The sequence below is a fragment of the Rattus norvegicus genome, chromosome 3, assembly GCF_036323735.1.
Source record: "Rattus norvegicus strain BN/NHsdMcwi chromosome 3, GRCr8, whole genome shotgun sequence".
Lineage (NCBI taxonomy): Eukaryota > Metazoa > Chordata > Mammalia > Rodentia > Muridae > Rattus > Rattus norvegicus.
In genome coordinates, this window is record NC_086021.1 from 84,589,953 (window position 1) to 84,604,870 (window position 14,918).

Consider the following 14,918-nt stretch of genomic DNA (forward strand, 5'->3'; position numbering starts at 1 on the left):
ATGTGGAGACCTTTACACAAGTATATATGGAATCTCATCAAAGAGATAGCACAAAACCAGTAACCTGATTACAATCAGTAAAACCAAGATCTTTTCTCTTCAATGAAATAGAGAAAGGGTTGATGGTTTTATGAAGGGGGTCGGTGTTACTAACAATCACGGAATGCATATCAAACCTGGAAAGAACACCTCTTACCTGTTGAAATGACTGTTTACCAAAAAGATAAGAGGTAAAAGCTAGCAAAGGTGGTATGAGTGCAAATTACTGCAGCAGCATCATGAGAGACTCTACAGAAGCCTCTCAAGATAGAGAAAATAGAAACTCCACACAACTCCATGGTCCTTTCAGGAGTCTGCAAGTAAAGGGCTTGTGGGTGGTGTGTGTATATGCACATACATATCTATCATACAACACTGAGTTCTGGTTTTGTCAGAGAATGAATCTAGCAACGGAATATACAGGATGAGGGTTACATGCAATGTGACAGCTTATTGTGGGGTTTTGCCAAGGATGTAGATTGCCATTGTTTTGACCACACACAGATAAAAAGTCACCATGAAGAGAGAGGATATTAAGTTGTGCAAATTCTAGGTCTTGTCCTTCCACTCACTGATTCATTTTAACTTTTGATATATGTTGCAAATCCTTCCCATGAAGATAAAACAGAGAGAGAAATACCTTTAATTATGATTCATGATGATAATTTGAAGGTTAATACAGGAGACCTGAATGGTCTTAAATAATGACAACTACTATTATTTTCAAAAGGAGATCGTAAGATATAGATCTTAAGAGTCATGTTTGTGAAGCCTTCTGAGAAAAATAAAACTATGGTGAATGGTCATTATCATAAAAATTAAACCTGAACAATTAAAAGACTGAGTCAGATGGATTTAAATTCAAGTCCAGCCTGGGCTTTACAGCCAAACTCTGTCTCAAGGTATATAGTTCCAATTTATCTAAACCAATACTGAATTTCTGTTTTAGATTTTGTGAGAAAATTTGGAGAAAATTTTGCATCGTGTCAAGCTGGAATATCTAGTTTTTACACACAGGTAACAGCTTAATATTAGCTCCAGTGATTGTGGTATGTGTGCAGAAGCTTAATTCTGGGGTTTCTCTAGACTTACTGAGTAACACTTAAGTAATCTTAAGCTGTAGACTATTATTACCATGTTTATACGATTGTTTTACATGTAATTATAGAAAATTGTAATTTTGTAAATTGTAAAATTCTAAATGACCAATACTATACAGGATCAATTAAAATCCACACTCAAGATTATCTCCTCTACTGAGGATTTAGTGGAAATCTAAAGTAGCTAGTTATTTTCTTTTTGCTAATTTCAAAGATGAACACATCCATCCAAGTAGGTTGTTTTAAATTACTAGTTGCAAGTGAAGAAGATACATGAGTCCTTTTTACATTAAATTGTGATGGTAGTGAGGTTTAAACTTCTAATACTCTTGAAAACCAGAGAGAATTCCAAACTCTTCTTACTACATAAAACTCAATTATATCTTGTCCTCAGTTTACATAATAATTAATAATAACAATAATAATAAATGTTGCATGTTTTCTCAGAAACCCATTAAAATCTCATAAATTTTTTCAAGACCGTATCATTTTGGGTTTACTCCCACATATTAACATGTCATAACAATTCTTTCTTTAGTCTCTATTGAATTGACGACACTGAAAGTTCAGAGTTACTTAGAGAATATACTATATGTCAATTGGGTTTGATTGCTATGAGTTGTTATGCAACAGAGGCAAGAGCTTGCTCCTTCCCTCCTTTCTTCCTTCCTAGTTAAGATAAAATATGCCCTAAATTTCACTAGCCTTTTTATTATCTGAGCAGAAATTGTTAGGGACACTATTCAGTGATTTTTGCAAATTAAAATCAATTAAGCCCCCTTTACTCTCTGGTAACACATGATTATCCTGGTAATGAACCCTAATGAATTCCACACAGATGATTGTCTTTCACTGGCCCACCTCGCCTTGGTCCCCAAAGCCTATTCTAGTGTCTAATAGCCCTACGTTTGATAGTTGAAACCCACTGGTCAATGTGGATAAAGTTCCAGAGCTTGTTCTCTAAAATTCTATTCTTAACTTTTTTGACTATTTAACATATGGTTTTAAATTAATAAAATGTTCCCATTTTTGAGCTTTAGTATAAAATGCATTTCCTGGTTATTTGCTTAGAATGTTGTATATTTGCAAGGGATTTGGTGCGGTAAGGTTTAACTTTCAAATGATGGTTTCTTTTGCAGGATTTGATTGTGATGGGGGCCCCGGGATCATCGTACTGGACCGGCTCCGTCTTTGTCTACAACATAACTACGAACAAATACAAGGCATTTGTAGACAGACAGAATCAAGTAAAATTTGGAAGCTACTTAGGTACTGTAAAATGTTGACCAACTTAAATTATCTGTGCCTTAGAAATTATATACACATCTATTGGGCAGTAACAATTAGGTATATATTAAAGACTGTCTCAATTAAGCATAAAGCCAATAGCATTTCATTAACTGTATTTATGCTGGTGTAAGTAACTACAGTTGTCATCCCTGTGTCCTTATGTAGGAACTGTTAAATGCTTACTCTATCTCAGGAAGCCCCCACCCTCACCCCTCCACAACCAATTCCTTTTATTTTTCTCCTCTCCTTCCTTTATTTCTTTTATCTCCCTCTCCCTCTCCCTCTCCCTCTCCCTCTCCCTCTCCCTCTCCTCCTCTACTCTTTCTTTTCTGTTTTCTAAGACAGAATCTCATGATATAGCCCTAGTTGGCCTCTGACACATGAGTGCTAGAATTAAAAGTCTGTGACACCTCTCCTGGCTCGGAAGTTTTTAGGCTAACTCTGTATTAATTCATTCATTTAAACACATGTCTTTGAATGTATGTGCATTATTTCTTAGACTAGCAAATGAAGACCAATGGATCCTAAAGGAACCTCCCAGCTGATGGAGAGCATTATGACAAATTTCTAAAAATTATCATTTTGGCTTTTTCCTTGTAGAAGCTTTGTTTACAAGATTATCTTGAATTGTTTCTCAGAGTTTAACAATTTTTATTGTCCTTTTCTGCCTCCTCCTCATTGTTGTCATTTCCCAAGTCAAGAATATCATATTTGTCACCTATATTTCTACAAAATACAAATTTTGTAATGTTGTTTCCTTTACAGTAAAGCACATATGTTTTGTAGATTTTTCATTTGTTTGTTTTTTTTTTATTTTTGAACAAAGCATAGGCTTATTTGACCCATATGTGCTTTAAATGCGAACATTTTGTGCTCAGAAAGGGCACTAATAAAACAAGTAATATATTATTATCATTCCAACAGAACTCATAAGGCATTTCCTTATGTGATTGAGCTTGAAGTATTATAGGAAATGTAGCCAACTTTATGTCTCATCGTGTAAAGTTATATCTTTATGTAAAGTCAGCGAAATAGAAAGATTGCATGAAAGGTGTAAAGATTGTCGTTTGAAAGCTCCAGAGTTTTGTGTACTCAGATGTTGCAACTGCAATCCTGGAAGACCATTGCTAATCATACTGCACAGGGAATAACAGGTCAAGTGTCAAGATTGAGAGTTTGTGAATTAAAATATATATATATATATATACATATATATGTGTGTGTGTGTGTTTAAATTGCTTAAATGACCGTTTTAAGTTAATATAAACGTTTTTGAGGTTCTCCTTAAAGTAGTTATTTTGGATAGTTTTGGTTACCTCCATGCAGAGTTAGAAAAGCATATAACTGCTGTGAACGATGAGCGTCATATGTTTCTCTCCTTTTATGAAGGCTACTCAGTAGGAGCTGGTCATTTCCGAAATCCACATACTACCGAAGTCGTGGGAGGAGCCCCTCAACACGAACAGATAGGAAAAGTAAGACGTTCCTTTTTACCCTCTTTGTGTTTCTTCACAAAGCCTTGAATAGATTACATGAGTCACATGTTGAAGGGACACTGTAACATATAAGATGACAATGATGAGCGATATATTGCATCAGTTGAATCTGCCCAAGATTTATTTATAGCTCTCAAAGAAATTTACTGGAAAACTTTAAGGGGACTCATATAAATTAAATGAGGCTTTGCTATGAGTAAATTGATAATATATAGATAACAACTTATAGATAATATAATATGATAATAAATAATAAGGCATAATTATAGATGCCCAGAGAATAAATGTACTGGTTATTATTTAATAAGCGGGAGTTGAGACAGGTAATGCTTCATGGTAAGACTAGAAAGAATAGAATAAAGTAATTCTAGCTCTGGATTTTTCTACTTTGCTACACAAGTATTGGGCACTCAATTTTTTTTGATACACCTTTTTCCTTTTCTTTTCTATGGGATCCAAAAGTTGGTTCCTGAGACAATAGTGTTTCAAGTCAGGCATATCAATATAAATATTAATATTATATATCACTCTTAAAGTTTATAGTGGTAACAATTTTATTAAACACTTGATATTTTATGTTTGTCAAGTTACATCTTGTAGAGATTGATATTTTGATTAAAAAATAGGTTGAGTTTGATAAGAAAGTAAATGTCTTTGAATTCTTCCCCCAATTTTAGGCATATATATTCAGCATTGATGAAAGCGAACTGACCATCGTATATGAAATGAAAGGTAAAAAGGTAAATACGTTTCTGCCTATGGGGTTGCTGAGGGCTTCTGTGAGCAGCGCCACGTGTTCTCACTGCGCATGTGCTTTGCTTTGGAACAGCTTGGCTCTTACTTTGGAGCTTCTGTCTGTGCGGTGGACCTCAATGCAGATGGCTTCTCAGATCTCCTTGTTGGAGCGCCTATGCAGAGCACCATCAGGGAGGAAGGAAGAGTGTTCGTGTACATCAACTCTGGCATGGTATGTCCGATGGTCCCCAAACAGGAAGCCATTCGTGAATTATAATTCAGATTGAAACTGCTCTCGTTTCAGAGTTCTGAGCCAGTGTGTTCATGTACACACGTGCATGGTGCATGCGCTTGCATGCTTATCCATGCCATGGTCCATATGTGGAGGTCATTGGAGTTCAGGCCTCTCTTTCTACTGCATGTTCCTGAGATCCAGTTTGGATCATGAGACTCACTCATAAGCACTCTTTATGCACCGAGAAGTTTAGTCAGGTCAAAGATAAAGTCTTAAGCTTCTTTGATGGACCAAAGTAGAATTCTACTGCTGTACTGGTGCTCTGAGAGGGAGACAGATGGAGGGTGAAGGGAATCCGCGTGCACAGCTTTCGTGAGCAGTAATTAAAATTCCCTTTAGTTTCATTTCCACACAAATACAATTTGGAGAATGGTTTTTGCAGATACTTCAAAATGGATGTTTGTATAACTCAATAACTATTGTCCTTATATAATTCAGCAAGTTACAAAATGTCTGCTATTAGGAAGAGATGAAGCATTCAATGTTTTCAACGTCTTGACTTGCAAACAAATAAGGTGTGTTGATGAAATATTATTACACACTCCATTTGGATTAGATTCTAAAATAATCTGAGGTTGGCATCATTTATTCTGAAGTGGCTGCATTGTTTAGTCAGATAGTTACTGAGTATCATTCAGTTTTAAGTCGTGAGAAGTATTTCGTCCTTTAGTTTGAAAATGAGAGTGGGCTTTTAAGAAAACAGGTTTATTTCCTAGGACACAACGTCTTCTAGTAGAGGTTTAGCCAAGTGCACTTGTAACCCTGCTTACTCGAACTTTTCAGAGAATTTAATAAGTGTTCATTTCCAATGTCATGCTGAACTCTATACGATGCAAAAGAAAGGGCTTCCAGTCTTAGAAGGGTGGGAGTCTTAAAGTTCTGAATCTAGACTAGAGGGTTACACATGCAGAGGCTCCCTAGACTCTCTTTAAACTAAAACATATTGTCCTCTGGGTAGGGATCTCTCAGATCTCATTAATGGCTGCATGCGAACAACATTGTACCTCATTCCACACCTCCCCTTCGCAGATGGCCTTCTTTCTACTCACTTGCCCTTAGTCAGCAAGTATCTCTCATTTCTCCCTTGTGGCAAATACCTGGTACATTTCTCTTAATGAGGAAATGTTTAAAAGAAAGAGTGTAACTAAAAATCATTGTTAAAGTAAAGGAACATTTTCCTGCTGAAATCTCAGGCCATCCAAATATGCAAACAGATAAAGGGAATGCCGAGAAAGCAAAGGATGGGTCTGCTCACCAGGCTTCCCTTCCCTCGGATTACCCAGAAGCACTGCTCTTGAATACTGAGACCAGCTCAGCAACTGGTTTTCACTTTAAGAGCACCAGTGGAAGGGGAAGCCCTGGGTCCTGCTAAGACTGAAGCCCCAGTGAACTAGTCTATGGGGGGAGGGCGGCAATGGGGGGAGGGTTGGGAGGGGAACACCCATAAGGAAGGGGAGGGGGGAGGGGGATGTTTGCCCAGAAACCGGGAAAGGGAATAACACTTGAAATGTATATAAGAAATACTCAAGTTAATAAAAAAAAAAATCCCACAGTGTGGATTTCTCTTCTTCTCCTTGCATTTTATCCATTTCTAAACTCTCTGAAATGGCACTAGCCATGAAGCAGCCTAACATTTCCTTTTCCTCATCTGCCAGAACCTCTGCTAACATGGGAGAGGACTCATCTGTTTCATTTACCCTTGTTGTTTCATGGCCCATACAAGTCCTAGACAGGCAGACACTTCAGAATTATTGTCAATGAACTGAAAGAAAGAAGGTTACTCGAAGGACTCGGGTTTTGACCTAATCTATTAAATCGCTCTCAGGGGTCCCCAGTGAGCACTTAGCTGCCATTCTTGATGACTGTAGGATACTTGAACAGGAGCAATTACCACTTACTCCTAGAACTCTTCTAAATCAGCATTGTCTTGAGGTTTAAGCATTGTGTGTCTTCACTGAAGCCCCATCTCTTCCTTTGAATTATTTCCTGAGGAGCCCGCCCATTTTATCCTTCGCTCCTTGGATGTAATTCCATGCCATGTAAATGGTAGTGATTGCAGCTATAGAGATAAATTTAAATTTTCAATTCATTTAGAATGAAAATGGCCCTTCAAAAAAGCTGAAAACAATCCCAATCGTGACTCCTGAATTTTAGGATTTGGTGAGATGCCAGTCATGGAGGAGTCACTGGAATGCAACATGGTAAATGGCAGGTGATAAGTACTTTCAAAGTAGACATTCCTTACTTTGGACCAAAAGTATTTCAAGGAAGAAATAGTATTTGAGACAGAGAGAAAAAAATAGGGATTTTCTGTTATAAAGAAAAGGTGAAGGTGACTTGGCAAAGCATTGAATGTGTGTTTGTGGAATGAAGAGTAGATTTACCTGAGAAGAGGATAAGACCTGTGAGCACTACATGGAATTTGTTTTTCAAATGTTGGATTGGAATTATCAGAGCTCATTATCACAGCATAATTAGACAGCTCATCACATATATAATAACTGCTCACTTTTGATTTCCAAGATGAGGGTCGACCAGTGCATTGCTGTTTGGATGTTTCCAAAAGGCCACTTGAGTCATGTTACCTGTTATCTCAGAGACCTCCCCTGGCTTCTTATGGTTTCCTTCAGAAAGAGTAAATTCCCCCTTTTAATCCAATTGCTGTATACTGTAAGACAACAGTTTGCCTTTTGTTATCGTGTTCATTATATGTTTATTAATTAATAAATATGTGGCAGATATTAACATATATGTCTAACTTACACATGTAGCTATTTTGCTCAACATTTTTTTTTCTGTACATCGCCACCACACCTTCCTTGCAGTAGCCACCTTGCATACCTCTGAGTGACATCTCTCTCAGATCATCTTTCCTTCCTGCCCCTTATTGGAAGTCCTTCCTTGCTTCAGTTAGAATTATTTTCCTTTCTTCTCATTAGTGCAAAGCCATTTGTATTTGTAGGTCATGTCCATGCTTGTATAAAGCCCATCTTGTATCTGTGGTTCTGGAGGAAACGGTGATATATATATATATATATATATATATATATATATATATATACACATACTCATTCCTCCTTGGCTGCTTTCACTGGTTCGCTCTGTCCAGTGCATTGTCTTTAGCAAGAGCTCAATAAGTGTTTGTTAAATTGAATTATCAAAATGATTTATTGGATTTTCAAAGCTAGGGATCATGAGTTCGACCATTTTCCATGTCCTCTGAGCTCTAATCATGCTATTATATATGTTGACTTAATAAATATTTATTGAATTGAACTGGGATGTGTGTACTGAAGCTCTGTCTGTGGTTTGACGCATTAGAAAAATCCATATCCAATTATAGCAGTAAATCACGTGTCCGGTTGCCGGGCAGTTTTGTAATGGCACCTTTCTTTCTATTCCTGTCTAGGGAGCTGTGATGGTTGAAATGGAAAGAGTGCTCGTCGGAAGTGACAAATATGCTGCCAGGTTTGGGGAATCCATGGCAAATCTTGGCGACATTGACAATGATGGCTTTGAAGGTAATTAAAAATCTCTGACTTGGTACTTAATTTCCACGCTTAAAATAGTTCAAGGAAGCAAATGTGATCATAGTTTTGAGCTGTTAGCCTTTTTGTTGAAAGGGGGACAAGAATGATATGCCACTGAGATTTAGATAATCTTATGTCAGTTATTGATCTTTAACAGGTTAATTAGAGTGGGATATTCAAAGCATTTTATTGATTCTAAAGGTGTCATTGATTATAAGTAGCATCATTCTTTTCTCATAAAATGATGCCTATCAACTTTTGATATCCATCTTTTCTCTCTTTTAAAAAGATCTTGATATTGGAGAGAAAGCATGAGGGGTCTATATCATTGGACCATGGTATTTAACTACCAGTATAGTTCAGAAACTGACAAAACCCAACTGAGTCAGGTGTCGAAGGGGGAGCATGCTCTGGTGATCACTTCTATGCCAGGAACACTGTCTGGAGCTGCATTGCTATAGGATCTGGAAAGACCCCAGTGAGAGTCACAGCGTTGGTGAGAAACAGCCGTGAGAATCAAAGGATTGGCTATCCACCAACTGATCCTGAAACATTTATATGATTAAATGAATGGCACTGTCTTAACCGTGCATTCTACCCTGGACATCAGGCTTGCTTCCTCTCTACCTGTACCTCCTTAGCCTATTATTGGGAGTTAATTGATCCCATGAAACTGCACACATAGGATAGATGTGTGTGAAGGGAGAGTGTACCATTTCCCAGAGTGCAACAGCTTCCTACAATTCAGGAAGTAAGTGTTCATGTTTTCATGACTCGGAATTGCATCTTCTTGATACTGTCATTGGTAATGAAAATATGGTTTGTATTAAATAAGAGGCAAAAATTACCATCGTGGTTGTGAAAAAATTCAGACAATTTTCATGAAAATACGCTTTCTATTCTTTAGATATCAGTTAAAATAATTAAAAATGTTGTACGTTATTAAGTGCATTAATATGCCCCCATAGAGTCATGCGGTATAACATGACGTGTTCTTGTAGCTATGGAATGTAATTTTTCCTCATTCGTGTCACATGTATTTACATCACTTAGGCAATGCGATGAGTCAGCATGTTTTCCACCCCAGTGTCATAAATTCAACATTAATCACAATAAATTCATTCTATCATTATTTTACAAAACAAGGCATTTTCTGAAATTCTATTTTGTATGTGTGTGATCTCTAATTACCACCACTGGAAGAATTGACTTAGAATCCATTTTAAAGTAATAAAAACGTCTAGACTTTCAAAATCAAGGTTCTTCTCGTCATACAATCTCCTGTTATAACATGCCAGATGCCGTTACATGCAGTTGACATGTTGCATCCTTTCATACTGAGCATGTTTGTCTCTGCGTGTTCTCTTTCCATAAATGGGGAAACGAGACACATAGATTAAATACTGGGGATTTACAGAGTAGTGGGGTACAGCAACAGAGTTGAGGCGGGTGTCCTGAGGTTCGTCTGCAGCCCCTGTATGCTTCACTATTATGAGAATGTGCTGCAAAGCCACCCACTCTGTTATTTTCCTTGCACGGACTATTAGGGCATAATCCTGAAGACTATGAAGTGAGTAATTTATTCTGGAAGAGTGGTTGGGTTTCCTTATAAGAAGGAGTTTTTACATTGTGTCACATGCTTTCAGAATCACAAAAGCTAGTTTTCCAAGTTCATTCTTTGCATCGAGAGTGTCTACCATGTCCACTATTTAAATCCAACAGATATTGCTATTGGCGCACCACAAGAAGATGACTTGCGAGGCGCTGTCTACATTTACAATGGCCGAGTAGATGGCATCTCCTCTACATACTCACAGGTAAGATACTATTCAGTCTTCCACAGGGTACTGGTGATTAAGTACCCTCGTTTTTCGACTGGTAATGTGGACTTGTTTTCTCTCTGAAATACTTACCATTTTTATTTCACTGTATAATATTGGTAAGTGGTCTTATTTTAACTCTCGGATTTCCATTAGTGTTCCAATCCATTCACATTCTTGTCTTTATGTGTGACAACATATCTATGTTCTCAAGGCAATGGCTATTCTTTTCCAAGTTTGCCCACTTAGATATCAATTGTTCTTCCTTACAGATAAAGCTTTATGCTTTACAGAGCTAGCACAGGGAGCGAAATGCGTTCCTAAGACCTCGTTTCTTTCCATGTATAGTAGTTAAACTAATACCATCTTAATATAATTTTGCGACAAGACTCTCATTTCAGTTCTATATCCTGACAACTCAGGGCATTTCAGTATAGAAAAAGACCTACATTCTGAGAAGAAAAGATTTTTCCAAAGATTTACTAGCTAACATTATATTGCTGAAAGTAAGAGTGGGCAGATGACCTTCTAAATTTAATGTAAAAGTTAGGTATACGTCAAGTCAAAGATACCGATGTTTCTCTTGCTATGAATAGCGCCAACGTATTTCTAATTCAGTGTGTGAACATGAAATTAAAAAGAAGGAGCAGACTGAGGGATGGACTGTTCTTAAATGGGAAGGGCCGTCTGTCAAAACCAGTAGGTTTTCATCAGATATCCGAATACTAAAACATGATAAGTAGTAATAAACACTTGTTTTCCAAACTCTATTTATTTATTAATGTTGGTCATGGAAGTAAATACAGAACTTGAAAAAATTTCAAAGACATGGAATAAGTAATTGTTTTGGAAACCCTAAAAATTATCCTGTAAAATATTGCCTTTTTCACAGCATAAAGTTTTAGTAACAAAATAGATTTCAGGTGTTTTTAAAGGTGGGAAACTTTACCTATCTTAAAGTGTTTTATTTATCTAGAATGCATTTTCTTAGTCAATGGGCTAAGGTAAGCCTGAGAAGACCTAAGCTAAGAGCTTGGAAATAATTAGATACTCAATAACTTTCCCATCAAAATCATACGAATACACGCGTGCACGCGCGCACGCACACACACACACACACACACACACACACACACACACACACACACACACACACCCTCTTTATTTTCCCCAGAGAATCGAAGGACGTCAAATCAGCCAGTCACTAAGGATGTTTGGACAGTCTATCTCAGGACAAATTGATGCAGACAACAATGGATATGTTGGTGAGTAGATATGTCACTTTCAGGACTGGCGGGTGGAAGCCCTTTTGTGGGCTGCTTTAGTGTGCACACGGAGAGCCAATATGAAGGATTTCAGGTTACTCGTAATTGTGTTCTTGAGGAAAAAAGGAGTAGCTAGGAATTCAATCAAATGTGATGAAAAGCAAGGAGAAATCCGTTTTGAAGGACGTGAAAGGAGCCTTCTGGAGCAATGCTTCAGCTCGGAGCCTTACATTTTGTTTGGCAGCCTAGCATGCAGCCTCTTTGCTTTCTTGTAAAAACATTGCTGCTGCTACTTCTGAGTGAATAGAGTCAGACAAATGTTGAAATGGATCTGAGGATGCTAGCTTGCCTCTCCTGATGACATTTCTGTAAAGGTTGGTTTGATACTGTTGAAACGTGATTTGCAGTTCAGCATTTGTAGCTGCAAGGTAATTCTCTTTAACTAATAGTGATCGTTAATCTACCCTGTTGCTTTTTTTCTTTCTTTCTTTTCTTTTTTTCATTCTGCAGATGTAGCGGTTGGTGCATTTCAGTCTGATTCTGCAGTGTTGCTAAGGTGAGGTTGATGTATTTCACTCCATAACGACAGTTGGGCCTAAATGTAGAGAGTAGGCAGCAGGTTTTAAAAGCAATGGCTTTGGTGGGGCTCCTTTTGGTATCCTGAAGTTTTATTATTAAACTTTGGAATATTTTTTCTCACTTTGCATAGATATAATTAAACAGATCATCAGATAAAACTAATGGTTTTATATGTTTAAGTGAAAATTTCTCTTAATCTGTACACAAAATATAATCAAGCACATATGTACGAAGTAAGCGTTTTGATGACACTGCTTGTTTGTTGGGAACAAATGTAATTACTGTCTTTAAGGTAAGATTATTCTACATCTGATACTAATAATCATATTGCCTTCTTAGGACACGGCCTGTAGTGATTGTTGAAGCATCTTTAAGCCATCCTGAGTCAGTAAATAGAACAAAATTTGACTGTACTGAAAATGGACTTCTGTCTGTGTGCGTGGATCTTAAACTGTGTTTCTCATATAAGGGCAAAGAGGTCCCAGGCTACATCGGTAAGCACACCCCACAGAACTAATGCCACACTTGAGCATACACTCATTCTTTAATCCAGGAGTCAATTGTGTGCCCTCATTGTCCATTATCATGAGCATTTGACATTTCTTTAGGGCAGAATAGAATAATCTTTTGTGTGTACTTCTTGTCTGTCTGTTTTTGTTCTCAAGTTGTTCTAACCAGTGTATGAGGCACAAAGGAGGCTTAGTGTGTATTTCAAGAGGCACAGCTAGGGTCATCACTTGCTGAATTAATTTAAGGTGAATCCTCTGTGCTTAACCTGTGAAACCTTCAGAATCCAAAGAGGGCACCACAGCTCCTGCTTTGCAGGGATCCTTTTGAAATGTTTTCATTGTTATTACTGCCTTTTTAAAAGCAATGGAGAGGGGACATAGAGCCTCAGGGATGCTATGCAGGTGTTACACCACTGAATTACACCCTCAACACTACTGAGCTTGGAAAATCTGGAGCTAGCATAGGTATGAAGGAATAAGAGGCACAGGGTTGTTTTCTAAAGTATATGCTATCATATTTGAATAATTAAAGATGCTTATCTGGAGACTAGCCATGGATTTAGTATATGTAATATGCTGCTACCCTCAGCTCTGAGACCTGTGCTCATTTTCCACTTATAGGGAATTCTTCACTTGCCTGCCATAGAGAATGTAGCAATTGATGGGGATCATCCAAGAGGGTAGTTAAATCAAAGTCTCACACACAGACACAGACACAGACACAGACACAGACACAGACACAGACACAGACACAGGCACAGGCACAGGCACAGGCACACGCACAGGCACACGCACACGCACACGCACACGCACACGCACACACACACACACACAGAGAGAGAGAGAGAGAGAGAGAGAGAGAGAGAGAGAGGGAATTTAGAATAATTATTAATAAAAGTAGCCCGCAGTAAGTCATATTATACTTGGGATTGCTATCATTTGAATATTAGTCACTTGTGAAATTGATTATGCAATAACCTTACAGGCTGCTGTTATATAAACATCACTGAGGCTGCCAATTACTTATAGAGCCAAACTTTTGATATGATATAGAGGTTTCAGTCTGAGCAATTTTGTTATGTAATGTGCACAATGAACCCAGCATCTGTACTTTGAGACTCATTTTTAATAATCTTCTTGAAAAGCTCTGGCCAGAGCTGAAGTAATAAAAAGATGGGCAAACCCTCATCTGGTTATTGGCACCTGGAGAGTGTGACCCCAGAGTGAATTGCACATTAGCATAGACAAGCGGATGGATTATCTGAAAGATACACATGAGTGGATGTGGCTGTCTCCTTGTTCTTCCAACTCCATTAAACCAGATATATTTCTTAATGTCTGAAAATGAATATATGAAAGGTAATAATCACAGTGTTCTTATGAAACAGGCTTTTGGACTGTCATCAGATGACTCTGGTAAAGATAACCCACATGGTAGTTTTCTTTGATGAAGCCATTTTGTTCTGCCCCTTGATGGGAAGATGTTTGTAGTCCCTCCTTCTTTACCTTTGCTGTGGACTCAGGTGATAAATTTGAAGATGGCTACTTTAGTTGCAACTCTCTCTTGCTCTCTAGGTATTAAATGATAGTTATTGTAATTTTGAATTCAATTGATTTAGACTATTTTCTAAAGTATGTGATGGTTGAAAGAGTTATTTGAAAATGAATGTAAGAATAACAAGTTTTATGCATATGTTGTAGGCCAAACATCTTCAAAATTTTGTTTCTTTAAATATATAAATATTAAATGGATGTTGCAGAATATATATATATATATATATATATATAAATTTTTACTTATACATCATTACTCCTATGCAGTGAGGGCAACTCAGTGGAGGACTGCTCTCAAGTCACTTTGTAAAGAGCCCTTTTAGAGTCAGGAAATGAGGCTTACTTCCTTGCTATAATCTGCCTTGATGATTTTATGGCTTTTTAAATTCCCCTCTTCTTTTCTGAGCTGAGGATCTTGTTTTTCAGCTAAATATTAACTATGTCAGATTTTAACCACTCCCCCAAACCACTGGAGTATCTGAAAGAAAGGTTATATGCTTTTCATTTTGCACAGATTAATCCTTGAGGTTCAAACCATGAAGTAAAGTCATAAAGAATGAATAATTGGCAATTACACTGAATTAGTAAGCCATTTTATAAATGTGTGGGTTATGACAAGTATGTTCATTTTATATAGGGAAATTAAATAAAAATATCAAGCTTTCAAATAAGAAACAGGAAAGTAAGGGACCCGTACTATATTTGA

At 37.4% G+C, this 14,918-nt stretch overlaps 1 protein-coding gene across 3 annotated transcripts in view; it reads left to right on the forward strand.

Annotated features, from left to right (window-relative positions):
* The window catches only part of Itga4 (integrin subunit alpha 4), a 76,790-nt gene that overhangs the window by 20,466 nt on the left and 41,406 nt on the right, over window positions 1-14,918 (forward strand). For all 3 annotated transcript variants that reach the window (XM_017591706.3, NM_001107737.1, XM_017591705.3), the window contains 10 exon segments: window positions 989-1,056; window positions 2,279-2,408; window positions 3,819-3,904; window positions 4,603-4,665; window positions 4,755-4,892; window positions 8,365-8,476; window positions 10,208-10,302; window positions 11,480-11,570; window positions 12,081-12,126; window positions 12,489-12,643. In XM_017591706.3, coding sequence (XP_017447195.1) covers window positions 989-1,056; window positions 2,279-2,408; window positions 3,819-3,904; window positions 4,603-4,665; window positions 4,755-4,892; window positions 8,365-8,476; window positions 10,208-10,302; window positions 11,480-11,570; window positions 12,081-12,126; window positions 12,489-12,643 — 984 coding nt within the window.